The sequence below is a fragment of the Microcaecilia unicolor genome, chromosome 6, assembly GCF_901765095.1.
Source record: "Microcaecilia unicolor chromosome 6, aMicUni1.1, whole genome shotgun sequence".
Classification (NCBI taxonomy): Eukaryota; Metazoa; Chordata; class Amphibia; order Gymnophiona; family Siphonopidae; genus Microcaecilia; species Microcaecilia unicolor.
The window spans coordinates 99,758,658-99,781,053 of NC_044036.1; the positions used below are offsets into that span (position 1 = coordinate 99,758,658).

Here is a 22,396-nt window from a genome sequence, read left to right on the forward strand (position 1 = left end):
CCCAGGAATGCAAAAAGATCATCCCGCACATTCCTTAATCTGCACTTCCCCAACTGCAAAGGTCTAAAATACAAACTAATGCATGCGTCAAACCTACCTGAGCACACAGTTATGGAACGCACTGCCGAACAACTTAAAAACGATTTACGAACTAACCAACTTCCGCAAACTACTGAAGACCCATCTCTTTAATAAGGCATACCACAAAGATCAACAAATGTGAACATACACCACTCCTCCACATATATTCAGAACTGTCTTATAACATCTGCTTGTTATATTACTATCATGTTTATCATTATCATGTTACCCAAGATTCTTCTGTAACACTAAATGTCTATTTTCTAATATATTTCCACCATTCATGATGCAAAGAGGTGGGAAAATGTGGGATACAAATGCAATAAATAAATAAATAAATAAATCCCAAATCCCCAGAACAATTAATGAAGCTGTGCTCCTGGCTATACATAAGATACAAACTGAATCAAGTTAGCTCTTGCTCCTGATAATAACAATGGCTTTACAGATATCGTCAATTTATCTTTTTTTTTTTTTTGCATGTGCACTCATCAGCTTTCATAAATTACTCCAGGTTTTCCCTCATAAAACTAAGCTAGATACCTCTGTCTATGGCATTCACTCTTGAAATGTCTGTGAGTCATACATACTCCGTTATATGATCACAGTCAATGTGGTTAAACCTTGAAACAATTACATTATAAATCTAATCTAGCACATTTAAACAGGCACAAAAAATAATCTGTCAAAGCAATGGCCCCACAAATTTGTCTAGAGAAAGCACTCTTATAAGTTGCTGTTAAAGATTTTGATTTGCCCAAGTCTACTATCAAAGAAGATCAAGGAGCAGCTACAAGGAACACATTTCAATAGTTGATTAAAATTTGTTGTAGTTAATCATCGTGAAATATGCAGTCCCAAAATGTATAAATTTAAGACCATTTGCGATGTCAAAAACATCTTCAAAACCATAAAACATATTTTAATCATGCACCTCTTGGATGTTTCAACATTCTTCAACATAGCCAGAATTCGTGGTAATCCATGAGCACAGTGACAAAACTAGTTCAGAAAGCTGTCAAAGACAAAACAGTGCAGACCCAGCAGCCCCGTTTCATTTTTGTTGGCTAGGAGTTACTTAGATAATATAACTTCTGATCATGTATGGTGGTCACTGTTTGACATATTTTGTACTGTTGTAGCTGTATCAAGCCCTAATAACGTTCCCAGATAGGACTGGTCTCTGGGGTCTAACATTTGCTCCGGTTGAACTGGGTGAACTATATTTGCAGGTTGGGGTGTGAGAGTATATTTTTCCAGAAATGCCAAGTCAGATCCCCGCTGGAAGTCTGTTGCTTGTGGCTGTGGGGATAAAATGCCATGAGACTGAGTTGGCAGCGTAGCAGTATGTTGTACCAGATTATCTTGAGAAACAGGCATTTGAACTGGCACCAGGGTAACTGGGACACACACGTCAGTAGGTACATTCTGTAACAGAGCTTTGGCTTCTGCTTGGTAAGTTTTGGGTTGCTCCAGGTATTCCTTAGTTTCAGCTGGGTAAGCCTTCTCATCAGATGTGTACTGTACCGGCAAAGCAACCAGTTTCTCCTCTGAGGGAGTCACAGCCATTTCTTCTGCGGCCTTAGAGCCATGCACATGATCGTTGTGATACTTTAGTTTGTCCTTTCTTTTAAATGTTGCACTGCAGTTCTGGCAGTTGAAAGGTCGTGCATCAGAATGGATAACCATGTGTTTTGTTAAAGTCTTTTTTATTCTAAAGGACTGATTGCAAATTTGACATTTGTAGGGTTTCTCACCTGTAGGAGAAAATATCACAGATCAATTCACTGTATATCATCAAAATATTGACTTGCCCAATTTTTGGCACAATTTCAATTGTTATTAATTTTATTTCAGATTGTCAGCTCATTCAAAACTGTTATAAATATGCATTTTTTTTTCTTGAAATAAATGAAAACTTATAAAGGTCATATCACTTCAGGTTACTGTTTGTGTGTTCCAAAACAGTGTCTTCTTAAGATGTACTATACGCAGATTTATGGGAACAGGCATGCAGAAGCCTTCAAAAACACAGAACAAAAAGCTGAAAAGTGCACATTTATAGTGTGACATAATGACATGTTTCCCCTTGCCTTCTTTCGCAGATTCAAGAATGTCTATGTGGGGCACTTGAGGGAACAGCCATAGTAAAATGTGTTTCAGTAGGACAGCAGGGGATGTGTGGGGGAAGAGTGGGTACAGCGTGTGCGTAATGGTTGACGGTGTATGTGAAGTGTGTGCATATCAGTGGTAACATGTGTATATCTATCTCTATCGGGCAAATTTAGCTGGCTGTGTGTGTCGGGGAGCATTTGGAGGACAGGGTCTGAAGTCATGTACACTTCCCTCCTGTACTTACTCTCTGTTCTACCTACTCCCTTGTACTCAATCCCCTCCCTCCCTCCCCCTCCCTTTTAACTCCAGTTTCCAATCACCTTGACTTTCCCACTTCTGCTTTTTCAAAGTTGCCAGGATCTGGGCAAACAGATGGGTGGACAGACAGATCCACTCTCCCCAACAGGTGCCATCACTTAAACAAAATGCAAATATTTGTAGGTCTCTATATTCGAAAGACCTTGTTTAAAAAAAATCTGAGTTAAAATAAGGCTTCAAGCTGATGTACAATGATTTCATTTCTTGTCTGTAATTAATCTTAGCTTATCTATAACTCCTTAATGCTTTTGGTCTTTCTGGTAAAGAAACAATCACTTTTTGCAAAAACACAAAAAAACAAAGCACAGCATGTGCTACTTAATTAGAAGAATTGATTGAAAGGAAGGGCTGTTCCTCTTCAGATATACTTCAGCTTTGCTGTTTATCTTTTTGTATGACATTTTCCTGCAAGTTTGCCACCAATGAGTGAAGGGGGGAGGTTCAATACTGGGGGTTTTCAGAGTTGTTAAATGTAGACTATGATGTTAGTGTTTAGTTTTGTTTATCCAGATTATGTCATGGCTTTTCTACAATAAAGGATTTCAATTTAAAAAAAAAGAAGAAGAATTGCTTGAAGTCTATTGCCTCCTCTTTCTTCACTTCTCCTTCCCATTGGTGGTTGAATGCTCTACATAAAGTGTCATGGTCCCATAACTTATTCTACCACTAACCTGTCATTAGCTATATGACTACTATAGATAATAAATATGTGAATAATTTTAGAACCTTACATGTCTTTTTTTTCACATGTAAATAGCAAATTTAGGGACCCTTTAACTAAGCCGCATAAGCGTTTATGTGCGCCCAACGCGTGCCAAAATGGAGTTACCACACGGCTACCATGTGGCTGTTGCGGTAATTTCATTTTTGGTGCGCGTCTGATACACGCGTCCAAAAAATAATTTTTATTTTCAGCCGCGCGTATCGGATGCGCGCCAAGTGGCATTTGGCGCGTATAGGTCATTACCGCCTGGTTACCACGTGAGACTTTACCGCTAGGTCAATGGCTGACCCAAATGGAAGCGCACCAATTTTGTTTTTGCCACATGTCCATTTTCGGCAAAATTTTAAAAAAGGCCTTTTTTACAGGCATGCTGAAAAATGGAACTGTGTGTGCCCAAAACTTGTGCCTACACTACCACAAGCCATTTTTCAGCACGCCTTTGTAAAAGGACCCCTTAGAAAGTTGCTATTTACAAGTGGAAAAACCAAGGCACAGATAATTTGGGAAAGGGCCATTTTGTCTGTGTGCCATAAAAGTTTATATGCATTTCCAATTTTACAATCGCAGTACAGCTATACTCTAAAAATATTCAATTGGTATCTATGTGATCTGCTAAGAACCATGGCTTAATCAGAATATACGTTTTGTAATGAATGAATAAATAAATAAATAAATAAATAAACTGCTCCAAGCAGGCATTAAGGAGAAATTAGGGCTTACCTGATAATTTTCTTTCCGTTACTCCTTCCCACTATTTCAGAACCTGTGGGACAGTTGTGTCCATCAAGCAGCAGGTGGAGATAAAGAACTGAAAACTGAACTGAGAAATCTCTCTCTTGGCATCCAGTCCAGCTCCTCAGTATTTAACGTAATCAAGCAGTAAGGAGAAACTGAGAATAAACACAATCTTAAACAATTTTCTAATCTACTAACCACACTAGCAAACTGTGTGGACCTCTCTCCTCTGGACAACTTGTACAAAACAAGAGATGTACAGAAAGCATCACGCAAGGTGACAGTCATTATTTGACCCATTACTTCGCACCGACAAAACATCTCAGAAACCTTGGACAGGCCTCTGGAAGAGTGGGAAGGACTAATAGAAAGAAAATTATCAGGTTAGGCCTAATTTCTCTTTCATTACGTAGCTTCCCACTATTCCAGAACCTATGGGATACTCAAAAGCAATCCCTAGAGTAGGTGGAATCCTGGCGCTGCTGCCCTGAGGAACAAAGCCCCAAAACTGGCTTCCAAGTGTGCCACAACATCCACCCTGTAATGTCTGGCAAAAGTATGCAGCATCAACCATGTCGCTGCCTTGCAAATATCCGCCAGAGACAGTATGTTTCTGTATGCCTCATAGAATGAGCCTGCAAGGCCTGAGGAGCCTGCTTCCCCGCAAGCAAATAAGCGGACATGATAGTCTCCTTCAGTCATCTAGCAACTGTCGGCTTGGAAACCCTGTTTACTGAAAAGCACAAACAGTCTGTCTGATTTGCAAAACTCACTCATGACTTCCAGATATCTAATGAGGACTCTACATACATCGAGAAGCGTCAAGGAAGAATACTGAGCCTCTTTGTCCTCTTTGTGAAAGGATGGAAGATCCACAGATTGGTTGAAATGAAATGCTGATACTACTTTGGGAAGAAAGGAAGAAACTGTGCTCAGGGAGACCCCTGCCTCCGAAAAGTGAAGAAAGGGATAATGGACAAGAGAGAGCCCGAAGCTCTGAAACCCTATGTGCCGACGCAACAGCCACCAATAATGCTGTCTTTAGCGTAAGATCTTTCAAAGAGGTCTTCTGGAGTGGCTCAAAAGGAGGCTTCTGAAGAGTCTATAAGCTAAATTAAGGTTCAACTGTGGACACAGCATACGGAAGGAGGCTGCTCCCAAACAGACTTGCGAGTATTTGTTGTCAGCACCTCTCATTGTGTTACTGGAAAGGGAGCTCCAATGGTCAAATTCTCTACTGCATACTCCATCTAGAAACAAACATCCAAGAAAGATGAAGTCGTACTTCTGTGACATTCGAGACCAGCGGCTGAGAAGAGATTCCTGTAATGGCTGCATATGAGCCCTTGCCCATGGCACCACTTCCATAGCCACCATCATTGACCCAGAACCTGGATGTAGTCCCAGACCCTGGGCCTGCCTTGACTGAGAAGAAGGCTAATCTGTTGAATCAACTTCGACCTCCTGCACCCTGTGAGAAATATCCTCTCCCGTGCTGGATTGAATGCCCAGATAATCCAGCATCTGCGCTAGAGTTAGTCTGCTCTTCTTGAAGCTGATCATCCAACCCAACAACTGCAGAAGACTGACAACTTTGTCCATTGCTGCCATGCTGTCCAAATAGGACGATGCATGAATGAGCCAGTCATCAAGATATGGGTGAAGCCTGATTCCCTGGCACTGAAGGAAGGTTGCCACCACCATCATAACCTTGGGAAATGTTCTTGGAGCCGTGGCGAGATCAAAGAGCAAAGCCCTGAACTGGAAGTAATGGCCCAGCACCGCAAAACATAGAAACCTCTGATGCGGTGGCCATATGGGTATATGCAGGTACACCTCCTTGAGATTGAGAGTGGTGAGAAATTCTCCCATTTGAACAGAGGCTATGACTGCTCTTAGTGTCTCCATAGAAAACTGAACACTCAGAGGCAGTGGTTTAGACCTTTGAGATCTAAGACTTGATGAGAGGTGCCTTCCATCTTTGAGACAATGAAGTAGACAGAGTATCTGCCTTGTCCCTGTTCAGCCTGGGGAACTGGAACAATGGCTTGGAGCACCAGCAAGGAATCTATGGTGGCCTGAAACTTAACTACCTTGGTTCCTTTTCGACAAGCTGCAAGAAGAGAGGAGCAAATGGGTAGGAGGACTTCAAATTATAACCAGCATTCCTCCCCTCAGGGGGAGGAATGCTGGCTTCGGCCTAACCCCTCGTAAGCCTTTTCCTCAGCTGAGAGGTGCCCAGCTCTACCACCGGCTGCCTTTCAGGTGCTGTAGAGGACTTGCAGCTCATCTGCATATCTTTTCAGCCTTCTCCGGGGTGACTCCCAGGTCTGCTCCGTTCCACTCAGGGCCTCCGCTCTAGGTGCCCAGTGCTCCCGCCAGGTGCTGTGGAGGACTTGCAGCCCTTCTGCATTTCCTCACAGCTGTATCCGGGGTGACTCCCAGGTCCACCCCGATCTTCCCAGGGCCCTCGCTCCAAGTGACCTGGGCTTCCAGGTGCTTTTTGGCTAGGATCAGGCGACCCTCAGGGGGAGGAATGCTGGCTTCGGCCTAACCCATGGTAAGCCTTTTCCTCAGCTGAGAGATGCCCAGCTCTACCACCGGCTGCCTTTCAGGTGCTGTAGAGGACTTGCAGCTCATCTGCATATCCTTTCAGCCTTCTCTGTGGTGACTCCCAGGTCTGCTCCGATCCACTCAGGGCCTCCGCTCTAGGTGCTGCATGCGCATTTTCCTCTTTACATCTATTTTTCTCCCAGTTACTCTATCTGTTGCTTAACACCTCAGTCACTATATATGCACCCATAAACACCTCAGTCACTACTCATGGCCCCTATACATATTCTTTTCCTTGCCCTGCCCCTTCCTAATCTTTTCCCCCTCCCCCTACCGCTGTCTACCGCAGGAACTCACTGCCCATCCATGTCCTCTCCCGTCCTGCTCACTACTACAATACCCTACCCACCCCCGTCCCTCACCACCTCATCATCCATCCTATCCCCCTCCTCCTTCCTAGCTCTCAACCTTCATCACTTCCTTACTGCCATTAACCCATCCCCTTCCTCCTAAGCGCATCCCGTCTTCGTCGCCCTACCTCCCCCACCCTCCTCCACACTCTCTTGCTCCTTCTCTTGCTATCCGCGGGAAACATCAATCCCAATCCAGGTCCCCCACACCTGTCCTCGTCCTATCCATACACACGATTCCGGGATGTCTCCAATCTCATCTCTAATCCCCTCCTCTCCCCTCCCCTTCTCGTGTGCCCTGTGGAATGCCCGCTCGGTCTGCAACAAACTTTCCTTCACCCACGATCTCTTCATCTCCCGTTCCCTCCAACTGCTCACCCTAACTGAAACCTGGCTCACCCCCGACGACTCTGCCTCAGTCGTGGCCCTGTGCCATGGAGGTTATCTTTTCCCCACACTCCCCACCCAGTTGGCTACGGAGGAGGAGTCGGGTTTCTACTTTCACCCTCCTGTAGTTTTCAACCCCTCCTCCTACCGCAGTCTCACTGCTTCTCATCCTTTGAAGTTCACTCCATCCGTCTATTCTACCCACTGCCACTCAGAGTTGCATTTACCGCCTCCCCCCCCCCCCCCCCCCCCCGATAAGTCCCTCCCTTCCTTCTTTACCAACTTCGATGCCTGGCTCTCTGTTTTTCTTGAATCCTCATCTCCGTCCCTCATTCTTAGAGACTAACATACACGCTGATGACCCATCCGACTCCTAGGCTTCTCAGTTCCGCACTCTGATATCCTCCTTCAACCTCCAGCTGAGCTCCACCACCCCTACTCACCAAACTGGCCATTGTCTTGACCTCGTCCTCTCCTCTACCTGCTCACCCTCCAATTTCTGCGCCTCTGCTCTTCCTCTCTCAGATCATCACCTGATCACCTTCACACTTCATCACCCTCCCCCTCAGTCCCGCCCAACACTAACCACTACTTTCAGGAATCTCCAGGCTGTCGACCCTCCCACCTTATCCTCTTGTATCTCTAATCTCCTCCCTTCCATCATGTCCTCCGAGTCTGTTGACAAGGCTGTCTCCACTTACAATGACACTCTCTCCACTGCTCTGGACACACTTGCACCATCCATCTCCCGTTCCACAAGGCGTACTAATCCCCAGCCCTGGCTGACCCCTTGCATCCGATACCTTCACTCCTGCGCCAGATCTGCCGAACGCCTCTGGAGGAAATCTCGCACCCATACCGACTTCATTCATTACAAATTCATGCTATCCTCCTTCCAGTCCTCCCTATTCCTTGCCAAACAGGACTAATTCTTTCGGCTCCAATCCTAGTCGTCTCTTCGCCACCCTTAACTCCCTCCTCAAAGTGCCCTCTGCTTCCACCCCCCCCCCTCACTCTCTCCTCAATCACTAGCTGACTACTTCCGTGACAAGGTGCAGAAGATCAACCTCGAATTCACTACCAAGCCACCTCCTCCTCTTCACCCTTTAACCCACTCACTCAACCAACCAACCAACCTAGGCCTCCTTCTCCTCTTTTCCTGATATCACCGAGGAGGAAACCGCCCACCTTCTTTCCTCCTCGAAATGCACCACCTGTTCCTCTGATCCCAGCCCCACCAACTTACTAAACACCATCTCTCCTACTGTCCCCCCCCCCCATCTGTCATATCCTCAACCTCTCTCTCTCCACTGCAACTGTCCCTGACACCTTCAAGCATGCTGTAGTCACACCACCTCTCAACAAATCATCACTAGACCCTACCTGTCCTTCCAACTACCGCCCCTTCTCCCTCCTACCCTTCCTCTCCAAGATACCCTGTTCATAGCCGCTGCCTTGATTTTCTCTCCTCTCATGCCATCCTCGATCTGCTTCAATCCGGTTTTCACCCTCTACACTTGACAGAAACGGCACTCACTAAAGTCTGTAATGACCTGTTCCTTGCCAAATCCAAAGGTCACTACTCCATCCTCCTCGACCTATCCGCCGCTTTTGACGCTGTCAATCATAATTTACTTCTTGCTGCACTATCCTCATTTGGGTTCCAGGGCTCTGTCCTCTCCTGGTTCTCCTCTTATCTCTCCCACCGTACCTTCAGAGTACATTCTCATGGATCTTCCTTGACCCCCATCCCATTCTCTGTTGGAGTTCCTCAGGAATCTGTCCTTGGACTCCTTTTTTCAATCTACACCTCTTCCCTGGGCTCGCTGATCTCATCTCATGGTTTCCAATACCATCTTTATGCTGACGACACCCAGCTTTACCTCTCCACACCAGAAATCACTGCGGAAACCCAGGCCAAAGTATCAGCCTGCTTATCCGACATTGCTGCCTGGATGTCCAACCGCCACCTGAAACTGAACATGGCCAAGATCGAGCTCATTGTCTTTCCACCCAAACCCACTTCTCCTCTCCCTCCACTCTTCATTTCAGTCGACAACACCCTCATCTCATCTGCCTGCAACCTCGGAGTCATCTTCGACTCCTCCCTCTCCTTCTCTGTCCATATCCAGCAGACAGCCAAGACCTGTCGCTTCTTTCTCTATAACATCAGCAAAATTCGCCCCTTCCTCTACGAGCACACCACCCGAACTCTCATCCACTTTCTCATCACCTCTCGCCTTGACTACTGCAACCTACTCCTCACTGGCCTCCCACTTAACCATCTATCCCCCCTTCAATCCGTTCAGAACTCTGCTGCCCGTCTTATCTTCCGCTTAGACCGATATGCTCGTATCACCCCTCTCCTCAAGTCACTTCACTGGCTTCCGATCGGGTACCGCATACAGTTCAAGCTTCTCCTACTAACCTACAAATGCACTCAATCTGCAGTCCCTCATTACCTCTCTACCCTCAGCTCCCCTTACGCTCCTACCCGTAACCTCCGCTCACAGGACAAATCCCTCCTCTCAGTACCCTTCTCCACCACCGCCAACTCCAGGCTCCGCCCCTTCTGCCTCGCCTCACCCTATGCTTGGAATAAACTCCCTGAGCCCATACGCCAAGCCCTCTCCCTGCCCATCTTCAAATCCTTGCTCAAAGCCCACCTCTTCAATGTCGCTTTCGGCACCTAACCATTGTACCTCTATCCAGGAAATCTAGACTGCCCCCAATTTGATTGACTGCACTTTTTAGTCCTTTAGATTGTAAGCTCCTTTGAGCAGGGACTGTCCTTCTTGGTTAGATTGTACAGTGCTGCGTAACCCTGGTAGCGCTTTAGAAATGTTAAATAGTAGTAGTAGTAGTAGTAATATACAGAACCCACTGGTCTCACGTGATTTTTGGCCCACTCCTCCCAAAATTCCTGAAGACATTCTCCCACTGGACGAAGAGAAGAGTGGACCAGCTTCACATCACTGCAAAGCTCTGGAGGCATTGGGTGATCTAGCTGACTGAGAGGAGGACTTCCTGTCCATACAAAAGGAAGAACTCATGTCTGAAAGCAGGACTTCTGACCATATTGCTGACAACCAGGCCAGTACCATCTGCTGTCTTGAGCTCCCTGAAGAAGAACTACCACAGGCTTTCAGTTTATTCTCCAGCAACTGCTGTAGGTTAGTTTTCCCCGGTTCTTTCACCAAGTTACTGAAATCTTCTCCAAATAGCCACTTGCCCTGAAAGGGCAGTTTAACTAGACATGAATTTGATGCTTCATCTGCTGCCCACTGCTGCAATCAGAACTGCCAATGTGCTGTGACAGCCAAAGACATACTGCAGGTCAAAACCTGTAACATGCTATAAATAGCATCCACCAAGCAGGCGGACCCTGCTTCCAGCAGGGCGTTCTGGCATCCATCTTGTGTTGTTGACTGCTGTTGCCACTTCAGGCAGGCTACTGCCACAACCAAGCTGCACACTCCCGCTTGAAAGCCCAAAGAGGCCACTTCAACGGCATGTTTTAGTGAGCCTTCTAGCTTCCTATCCTGTAGGTCTTTTAAGGAAATGCACCCTTCCACTTGCAAGGTGGTCTTCTTAGTCACCGCTGTAATCAGAGAGCCCAGTCTGGGAAGCTGTAATTTATCTTTCTCCTCCGGAACAAACAGGTAGAGGTGAGCCATGGCTCTTCCCACTCTCAGTCTCGTGTCTGATGAGACTCATTCTGCTGTAATCAGGTCCTGAATGTCTGGATGCATCAGGAAGGCCTAAGAAAGACCTCTAAGTCCCTTCATGATCGATTAAGATGGAACTCCCGACGCTGCCAGTGCCTCAGAAAGCCCGAAGACCATGACATATTTGGATGCTGTGCTGTATCTAAAATTTGCTACCACTGGCCATTTCCTCCATGTCCCGCAGGATTCTCAGCTTGCACGCACTGCAACGCTCCAACACCAGCTGGCTGGCCCCACAGTGGGAACACCACTTAACTGCTTCCGCAGGGGTCACCATTCACCCCAACTGTCACCAATCCAGCACACTGTGTCACAAGCAGGACTGGATGCCAAGAGAGATATGTCTCAGCTCAGTTTTCAGTTCTCTATCTTCACCTGCTGCTTGATGGACACAACTATCCCACAGGTTCTGGAATAGTGAGAAGTTACATAATGGAAAAGTGCAATTCTATAAAATGGGTGCTATAATTTACACATCCACTATGTATGTAAATGCTATGAATACTAGCATATATGCACGTAGGTGCACTCTTACATGTGTATATGCCAACATGTCACTTGTATGCTATTCTATAAATATGTGACTTTCTTCCACAGTGCGTATTTGCAAGGGGGGGCATACACATGGGAGGAACATAGGTGGGACTCCCATGAATGAACATACCTTACAGAATACTGTAAGTTAGGACTGTCCTTACTGCATTTAGGTGCTCACACTTACACCAGCTTGCTGGCTGGTTAAGTGTGAACACCTATTTTGCAGATGCGCCAATACTAGGTTACACTAGTATTCTAGAATGGAATCTGGGCATGTAAGTTTCATTACAGAATATGATTCTACCAGGTGCCCACTTATAGAACTGCTCCATAACTGTTAGTTAACTGCTTATTTTCACCTGGGGTTTGTACTAGTGATTGAGAAGGCAATTGTGTTTACCTATCTGATATGTAAACCCCCCTTTAAACTTTTCTTTAAAAAGAATTATTCTACTCGATTTTATAAAATCAGGCACTTACATGTGTAAATGCTGATATATACATGCGTTAACCAAATGAAGCCACTCTTGTTTTGGACTTGTTTCTTACTGAAATGGCTGTGCCCACTGGATGTGCTGTAACCTATACACGCGATTGTGTGTGTCCTTATATGTATTTTACAAAAGGTTCCACATTTTTTTATTTTTATTTTACAAAAGGTTCCACATTCACTAAGCCTTTTGTAAAATACCCAGAAAGATGTGAAATGTCTTAACTTGAACAAACCATTTCCTACCTAGGACACTTTATGCAATATGGGGCTTTGGTTCTCAACAGATACATGGAGGATTACAGCAGAAGAACTGAAATTAAACTAGAATTACTGAGTGGAGTGGAACAGGTACATGTAAATCACTTGTTTACTCTTTCCAAAAATACTAGGACTAGGGGGAATGCAAAGAAGCTACTGAGTAGTACATTTTAAATGAATCAGAGAAAATATTTCTTCACTCAACGAGTAATTAAACTCTGGAATTTGCTGACAGACAATGTGATAAAAGCAGTTAGATTAGCAGGGTTTAAAAAATGTTTGGATAATTTCCTAAAGCTCCATAAGCCATTATTAAGATGGACTTGGGAAAATCACTGCATATTCTAGGATAAGCAGCATAAAATTTGTTTTACTGTTCTAGCATCTTGTCAAGTAGTTGTGACCTGGATTGGCCACTGTTGGAAACAGGGTACTGGGCTTGATGGGCCTTCAGTCTGACCTGGTATGGCAATGCTTATGTTATGCTCTAATTTTTCTCATGACATAAGAGATATGATTAAAGTTGTTATAACCTACAATTAGGGCTACAGCCCAAATAAAAGTTTTTAATCGCGATTAATCACACAATTTTATTTTTTTCCCCGTGGCAGCTCCTTGTGACTCTGGGCAAATCAATTAACTCTTCACTGCCCCAAGTACAAAATAAATACTTGTACATAATATGTAAACCGCTTTGATTGTAAGCGCAGAAAGGCAGTATATCAAATCCCATCCCCCTTCCCTAAAGGACTGATAATCTCCCTCCTTCCCACCCTCATATTCAACATCTCTCCTTCTCCGCTTCCCCCAGGTGCCATCTCTCCTTCATTCCTGGGATCCATTATTTCTCTCTCTCCTTCCTCCCTTGCCTCCACCCCTATGAGCAGTGACACGAACTTGGTGGTGAGCAGCACCAAGCTCTTCTTATAGCTTCTGGAGCTCACTGCCTCAGTTATAGCTTCCACTGGTGAATCCTCCAGTTCTGCTTGTAGGTCTGCAGCTCACACTTTCCCCCAACCCAGGGTTCAGCATCTGCCCCCTCTCAATACCCCCACTGGTCTACCTTAAAGATGGTCTTCTGCTGGTCCTGGGAGTGGCAGCATTGCATATATACTGCCTGTGGCCTACTTTGAAGCTTTCCCAGTGGAGGACTAGCCTAGCAGTTAGTGCAGCGGACTTTGATCCTAGGGAACTGGGTTCGATTCCCACTGCAGCTCCTTGTGACTCTGGGCAAGTCACTTAACCCCTGTTAAGTACCCTTTATATACTATGTAACCATTTTGAACGTAGTTGCAAAAACCACAAAAAGGCGGTATAGCAAGTCCCATCTCCCTTTCCCTTCTGGCCTGTCCTGTCTCCTCTGACATCACTTCTTGTTTCTGCCTGGGCAGGACAGGTCAGAGGGAAAACTTCAGACCAGGAAGCATATGTGCAACACTGTCACTGGCCAGGACCAACAGAAGACCACCTTTAAGACAGGTGCACGTGTGTGTGTGTGTGGGGGGGAGTGATATTAAATTGTAGATATGGGGAAAGACGTCAGTCTGCACCAAGGACAGGGGTTGAGAGTGGAAGACAGCAGAAGAGATGTTTGGAGGAGAAAGGATACACTACAAAGTGATTAGTTTTTTAAAACTACAATTAATGAGTTAATACATTAATTGCAGAGTTATCGGCAATTAAAGTGCAGCCCTACTTATAATTATATAAAATTCATTTTTCTAAACAACATATATTAATGTAATGCTTATTTGTTAAACATTTATTACCTGAATGTGTTCTGTAATGCATTTCCAAACTCGATTTTCCTTTAAAAACCTTTTTACAAATTTCACACTGATGAAATGTTGCTTTATATCTAGAAACAGAATGGGGAAATCAAAGATTATGACTGTAGGTTAATCAAGCTGCCTAACAGTCCTGCATAGAAAGTTGTGAATTTTTTTTTTAAACATGTAGTATCAAAGATTTACTTGCAGCTCCTCTATCTTGTTTTCAGGCACCTCCTGCTCCCATTTCTGGTACAAGCAAGTTAAGAGGTTTTTTTTTTTTCATTATTTTTTTTTTTTTACAAGCAAATACATACTTGTCAAGAAATTAAACATATACTGTTTGCTATTGTTCACAGAAGGAAAAAAATCCTAATTAGGTAATTTCATCACAGCAAGTTTACTAAAGTCCACACTTCAGAGATTCAAAATATTCATCTATGGAGAAATTAAAGAAACATTTTTTTAGGTAAAAGCACTATGTCGGAAGCTCATACTGATACCACATTACTATTACTTAGAGTTATGATCTAACTTCTCCCTCATTCCCTTTTGCAGCCAGAAAAGAGGAGAGTTGTGAGGGTTCGTAAAATACATACTTATTTGACTGATATTTTATTATACATCTGCAAGGGTATTTTAGGAAAAATGTCCCACCCAGCAGAGTCACACCAGGTCTCATGAGTAAAAATCTCTGTCTACGCTTTTGCGTTTCTTTAGTAACGTCAGGGAAGAGTTGAACCTTCAACCCAAGAAAGCTCTTTTCTCTGTTTTTAAAGAACAATTTCATCAACCAGTTTTTGTACGGTGACAAGGCTACCATTATTATAAAGGGACCATAGAGTCCAGTGTGTACATCCTCCATTGATATTTAACTCTGACAGAGAAGAACCCATACAAAACGTCATGGGACTTTTGGCGTCTACAAATAAAACAGGAATCCAACATACTGGTCATAAAAAACCCAGAAACTAAAGAAAAGATGAGGGCAGACTGGTCTTGGCAGGGAGTGAAAACAAAAATAAAAATATCTGGCAAAGCTACTTACTTTTGCCACACCTTTTCTCCTAAGTGAACACTCTTATAATGAACAGTGAGGTGATCCCTGCGGCCAAAACATTTTCCACATTCTTCACACTGATGTGCTTTTTCACCTTTAGGGAGCAGTAGAGATCAATACATTATGATTAGCTTGAATGGAAACAGCTTCTTTTCGACAAACACAGAAATACACAGAATCCTTGAGCAGGTCAAAGTAAGTAGGCAAACACAGCCTGTGAACGCTCCTGTTTTCCCACATCTATTATCTGGTTTACTATTCACAGACATTATAGAACTTATAGAAATTTAATACTTGCATACTACAGGGACTCCTGAAGCAGGCCTTTGCGGCCAAAACATGATTCGTGTCAAGTCCAGTACTTTTTGAATTAAACTTCCGATGTCAACTCATTGAGTCCGTTGGATGTTTTTGTTATCACCTTTGTTGTCACCTTCGCTATGTTTGCCTAACAGCTTTTCAAAGTTACCAAAAATAAACTTATTTTTCTGAAATTTTCTATTTCTGTGCCATAGAAGCCAAAGTATTGTTTCTGAGAAATGATCTATTCACAGTTTTGTCTAATCAGTGATGAACAACATGTATTTCACCAAACTGAAGCAGGTTTAAGAAACACTGGGATTGTCCATGTGCAAGTAATTTCATAACAGGGCACCTATAATTTTAAAAAGTGCCTATTTTATCAAGGCAACATAGAAGCCTAACTGCCTTTATAAAATGGGACATATCTCATTGACAAAGTTCTGTTCATAAAGACAGACAACCAGGTAGCAATGTTCCAGATAGCAACTAAGGGCAGTTGAACAGCTCAACATCAATTTAAGCCAATTAGCTGTTAAAAAAGTTAACAATCAATTATTAAGATGTGTGAGCAACTGGCCTTATTCTATAATTTGTGTGCAAAGGTTTGGGAGTACAAGTTTACAGAATCTGGAGGTTAGTCTGGGTTAAGTGTTGTATAACCAGCTATATACCAATAAGAAGAATAGCCTAAGGTTAGTGCAGTGGGCTGAGAATCTGGGGACTTGGGTTCGATTCTCACTGCTGCTCCTTGTGACTTTAGGCAAGTCATTTAATCTTCCATTGCTCCAGGAACAAAAACTTATAATCTAAGTCCACTAGGGACAGAGAAAGTACCTGCATATAATAATATGTAAAGCACTTTGGTTGCAAGGCTGCCGAGAGACTGAGCTGGGCCCGGGGCAAGGCGCCCCCCCCCCCCCCAAGGATCGCCGCTGCCCCGCCTCCCCCCGATTGCTACTGCTGTCGCCTCCCTCTCCTGCTCCCAGGCCGCCGGCGCCGCAGTCCCCAGTCTCCACCTACCTTCCCTCAGCTCCCTTCTGTCTGCCATTCGACCCCCTTCATTTAAAAAAAAGAAAAATCTCAAAATCGACAGCGCAGCGCCTTCTGTATGAAAGTGGCAGATCGCCTTGGGCGGGCCTTCCCTCACTGTGTCCCGCCCTCGTGGATATAGGAAATTATATTAGAGGAGGGCGGGACACAGTGAGGGAAGGCCAGCCCGAGGCGATCTGTCGCTTTCACACAGAAGGCGCTGTGCTGCCGATTTCGAGATTTTTTTTTTAAATGAAGGGGTCGAATGGCAGACAGAAGGGAGCTGAGGGAAGGTAGGTGGAGACTGGGGACTGCGGCGTTGGCAGCCTGGGAGCAGGAGAGGGCGAGAGATCCCGGCGCCGGGCCTTCCTTGGAGTCCCGGGCCCGGGAAATTTTGTCCCCCCTGCTCTCCCCTCTCAGCGGCCCTGTTAGGTTGTACCACAGAAATGTGGTGTATCAAATCCATGACCCTCCTTCCCCCCACACTTACCCTTACATCAAACAAATAAAGTGGTACAGGCTCACTGACCGTGCATTGAAGCTTACTGAATATGGAGCTTCGTCCCATCAAACTGACTGATTCAAGCAATCTGTTTACTGAAGAGTGAGAACACCCTAGCAGTCTCAGCTGAAAACTAGACCCACATGAACAGCTGCTTGCTACACCTTCAAATGGTACAGTCGTTGTTCAATATTGGGGCTGGCAAATCACAGACCTATGTGCCACTAAAGAGAATGCAAAATGCAAAGAGCTCAGTTCCAGGAGGCCAGACAGAAAGCAGTGGATCCTTTTGCAAACTATTGAGGCCACAAACTTTGATATGCCTACCCACCAATTCCACTAATAGCCAAAGCCCTATAGAAAATAACACAAGATGCCATCGTGGTCATGTTCACAGCTCTATCCTGGCCATGTGAGATTTGGTTCCCATACCTCCAGAGACTAGAAATCAAAGAACAACAATCCTTCCCATCTCTCTAGAGCAAATCACTCGGTGAAATGAGTTCTCACTCCACCCCAACTTGCAGGCCCTGAAACTGACTGCTTGGATGTTGAAAGGCTCTTAATTGCTCCTTTTCTTTCAACTACCATCAAAGGTGCAGCAGGTCCTTTCAGCATCAGGGAAACCTTCCATAAAATGTTCTTATTTCTTCAAGTGGAGAAGATTCTCCACATGGTGCCATGAGAAGCAAGATCCTTTTTTCGTGCCCTGTTCAAGTAATCCTCCAACACCTTCCGCACCTATCCAATGCTGGCTTGAAAACCAATTTCATTAGAACACACCTTAGTGCCATTACAGCTTATCATAACCAGTGATTTTGAACCACTCTTTAATTTCTTGTTTTATGAAGGGTCTAAACAATATACGACAAACTCAAACTGCCAGAATTACCTTGGGGCGTTACCCTTGTCCTCCAATAATTCATGCAAGTGCCTTGTGAACCCTTAAAAACAGCTCCCTTAAAAGTACACAACCAGTAAAATTTTCTTCCTGGTAGCAAGTTGCAGTTATTAGTGGATTCCGAGCCTTACACACAGTTCCAGCAGGACAAAATAATAATTATTATTTATTACATTTGTACCCCGCGCTTTCCCACTCATGGCAGGCTCAATGCGGCTTACATATTGTATACAAGTACTTATTTGTACCTGGGGCAATGGAGGGTTAAGTGACTTGCCCAGAGTCACAAGGAGCTGCCTGTGCCTGAAGTGGGAATTGAACTCAGTTCCTCAGTTCCCCAGGACCAAAGTCCACCACCCTAACCACTAGGCCACTCCTCCTCTGCAAATATATCCCAAATTTCTACCTCTCAAAATATATGTTGTTAAGGATGTAAAAAGAATTGAAGCGGTGCAAAGAAAAGCTACGAGAATGGTATGGGATTTGCGTTACAAGACGTATGAGGAGAGACTTGCTGAACTAAACATGTATACTCTGGAGGAAAGGAGAAACAGGGGTGATATGATACAGACGTTCAAATATTTGAAAGGTATTAATCCGCAATCGAACCTTTTCCGGAGATGGGAAGGTGGTAGAACGAGAGGACATGAAATGAGATTGAAGGGGGGCAGACTCAAGAAAAATGTCAGGAAGTATTTTTTCACGGAGAGAGTAGTGGATGCTTGGAATGCCCTCCCGCGGGAGGTGGTGGAAATGAAAACGGTAACGGAATTCAAACATGCGTGGGATAAGCATAAAGAAATCCTGTGCCGAAGGAATGGATCCTCAGGAGCTTAGTCAAGATCGGGAGGCGGGACTGGTGGTTGGGAGGCGGGGATAGTGCTGGACAGACTTGTACGGTCTGTGCCAGAGCCGGTGGTTGGGAGGCAGGGCTGGTGGTGGGGAGGTGAGGATAGTGCTGGGCAGACTTATACGGTCTGTGCCTGTGCCAGAGCCGGTGGTTGGGAGGTGGGGCTGGTGGTTGGGAGGCGGGGATAGTGCGGGGTAGACTTATACGGTCTGTGCCCTGAAGAGCACAGGTACAAATCAAAGTAGGGTATACACAAAAAGCAGCAAATATGAGTTATCTTGTTGGGCAGACTGGATGGACCGTGCAGGTCTTTTTCTGCTGTCATCTACTATGTTGCTATGTTACTATGCATATTTATCTCTCTTATATATATACTAGCCGGTAAGCCCGTTAAAACGGGCGAGTATTGGTATGTTTTATTTTGATGTGTAACTCCCTCCCTCCCTCCCAGCTCCAAGGCCCCATTCCCTCCCCCCCCCCAGCTGCAAGGCCCCCCGCCCTCCCTCCTTCCCTGTCAGCTCCAAGGCCCTCTGTCCCTCCCTCCCAGCTCCAAGGCCCCAGTCCCTCCCCCCTCCCCTCCCAGCTCCCAGGCCCCCCTCCACCCCTTCGCCCAGCTCCAAGGCTCCCCGCCCCTCCCAGCTCCAAGGCTCCCTCCCCTCCCTCCCAGTTCCAAGGGTCCCCCTCCGTCCCTCCCTCCCAGCCAGCTCCAAGGCCCCCCTCTGTCCATCCCTCCCAGCTCCAAGGCCCCCCTCCTTCTGACCTCCCATGTCCAGCATCCTCCCTGCTTCCCTCCCAGCTCCAAGGCCCCCTCCCCTCCCCCTCGTCCCTCCCACCCCCCCGGGGTCGCCGCCGTCCCCCCCCTCCACCCGGGCCAGGCCCTCTCTTCTCCATTGAACTTACAGCGCTGAAACCGCAGCAGGCAGATCGCCTCCCATCGGCCTTCCTTCCCTGCCTGTGTCCCGCTCTCGTGTGACGTAATGTCGGCAAGGGCGGGACACAGGCATGGAAGGAAGGCCGACGGGAGCTGATCTGCCTGCTTTGGTTTCGGTGCTGTAAGTTCAATGGAGAAGAGAGGGCCCGGCCTGGGTGGAGGGGGTCCGGCGGCGACCTCTGCGGTTCCCTCCTCAGCGCAGTTCCCCTCTCTGTTCTGTCATCACGTCTTGACGCGGGACAGAGAGGGAAGTCTCTACTGCACATTTGCAAATCAGTCGGTCACTTGCCATTTATATGTTTGATATATTTTATATATATATATATATATATATATATATAATATATATATATATATATATATATATATATATATAAATGAGAGTGATAGAGCAAATGGACTGTGCTTCAATGGAAGTTAAGTTATATGGCTCAGCGCATGACCTTTTCAATAAATTATAAGTTAAAAAAAAGAGAAGAGAAAAACTGATTGATAGAAGCATATTGCTACCCAAATAGTGGTGTAGTCCATGCAAAAGGCAGACAAAATTTCCTTGGGTTTTATGCTCTCATCAGCAGGTTATAAGATCTTTACTTATGCAGATGACACAACTATATTGTTACCTGCAGGTAACACGCCTACTGATACATTGCGTAGTACAGTGAACTATATACGACAGCTTGAAAGATGGATAAGATAAATTTCTTAAAATGAAACAAAGACCAAATTTTTATTAATTGGCCAAGTTGGAATGATACTCTTCAAGTAGATGGCTTAAAATTTAAATCTCAATCTCAACTAAAACGTTTAGGAGTATTGCTTAATAGACAACTTATACCAGAGCTGCAGATTTTTTCTTTAATTAAAAAATCTAATTCTATGCAGTTTTCTCATTAGGAGAAAAGAAGTTTGTTGTTTTCTCAGGTTTTTCAACTAGTGGTCCAGAGTTTACTGGTTTCACAATCAGATTATTGCAACTTGTTTTATGTTGGTAGTGCTAAGCTGCTATTGATAAGAGTGCAGACTGTACAAAATAGTGCGACTAGGCTGGTATTTTTTCTGTCCACCATTTTAATAATCTTACACCACTATTGAGATCTTTATATTGACTCCCAATCATGGTATGAATAGCGTTTAAGATCTGTACCTCGGACCGTAGAAGGGTTTTCTGCCATCACCTACTATGTTACTATTTGGTCTACCCTAGCTCAATCTTACTTAAGCTAAATCATATGTTTTTTGGAGAAGGAAATCCCTAGATCTTCTAGAAACTCTTTTTTTCTAATCTGAAACTTTACCATTCAAAAAGAGGGATTTTTTTTATTCAACTCTCCATTATCAAGTTGAACATATCTGGAATTCTGTGCCATTTACTGTAAGGAAAACAGGTTCCTATTCTGTGATTAGAAAATGTTTAATGACCTATCTTTTTAGGAAATACTTAAGGCACTTAAATTTTGTATTATTCTAGTTTGCTACAAGCATTTTTTGTAATTCCCAATGATTGGTCTCTTCTATATTGAACCTTGCGGTATATGTCTACATAGACTACAAGACTATTTTGCATTGTATTGTATTGTTAATCTCTAGATTTCTCTGCACTAAGCAATTTCAACCTACTACAATATACACAGGTGGCAAAGAAACCAACAGAGGAATCAGGGTAATAATCCTTTGCCAACCATAAGCTTGGGAATCACCAGAGAGTGGCCGACACATCCTGCTTGTCCATGGAGAAAGCAAAGTTGCTAATCTGTAATGGATATTCTCAGGGGACAGCAAGATATGCCAGCTAGACAAACCCAGCTACTTGTTGTCTGAAGCTGCAACCAGCTCTGGCACAAACAGAAGAAACTCTGAGAAAAGCACAGTGAGTAGAAAACCTACATACACCCACTAAAAATTTCTAGGTTTTCTGGGCTCTAACAGAACTAAGTCCAGAGTTTGGCACCATTGGATGCCATGACCAGTATGTGGCTGCCTTATCCTGAGTCCACAGAGAACATCCATTACAGGTAAACAACTTTTCTCATCTTCCTTGGGGTAAGGGGGATTTGAGATATTTGAGGTTTACAGAAACCATGCCTGGGTTCCTCCTCCCCTAACCAAACTCAAATTATTTCTGCCATTTTCCTAACAAACTCTGTAGAAGAGAGGCTCTCAAGTAGAGATTTTCTCCTTTCCTTGGGAGGAATGGGGTTCATGTAGAATCTGTTGCCTTCTGATCAGAGAACATAAGAATAGCCATGCTGGGTCAGACCAATGGTCCATCTAGCCCAGTATCCTGTTTCCAGCAGTGATCAATCCAGGTCACAAGTACCTAACAGAAACCCAAATAGCAGCAACATTCCATGCTACCAATCCCAGGGCAAGCAGTGGCTTCCCCATGTCTTGTCTCAATAGTAGACTATGGACTTTTCCTCCAGGAACTTGTCCAAACCTTTTTTAAAGCCTGATATACTAATTGATGTTACCATGTATTTCCTCAAATCCATAGTTGTATACCAAGGGGCACTCAAACTCTGTCAGAATACTTTTCTGGTGGAGTAGTCAAAGTATGTGCTTGGATAGTAATCAAGGTCTTACTGAAGATTCCCCTTAATTAATGAAGCCTACCCCTTGATGCCGATTGATGTCTTGGTGAAGCTTCTTCACTCGATGCACTGTAAAAACAGATTGCTGTAGCTGTCACCGATACAGATACCCTATGGG

At 44.7% G+C, this 22,396-nt stretch overlaps 1 protein-coding gene across 2 annotated transcripts in view; it reads right to left on the reverse strand.

Moving 5' to 3' along the window:
- Positions 1–374: 374 nt before the first annotated feature.
- The window catches only part of ZBTB41 (zinc finger and BTB domain containing 41), a 72,145-nt gene continuing 50,123 nt past the window's right edge, over positions 375–22,396 (reverse strand). For both annotated transcript variants that reach the window (XM_030207814.1, XM_030207813.1), the window contains exons 9-11: positions 15,157–15,262; positions 14,109–14,197; positions 375–1,838 (exon numbers count right to left, since the gene is read on the reverse strand). In XM_030207814.1, the coding sequence (XP_030063674.1) occupies positions 1,180–1,838; positions 14,109–14,197; positions 15,157–15,262 (854 nt within the window). In that variant the 3' untranslated portion in view covers positions 375–1,179. The remainder of the gene's footprint in view (positions 1,839–14,108; positions 14,198–15,156; positions 15,263–22,396) is intronic.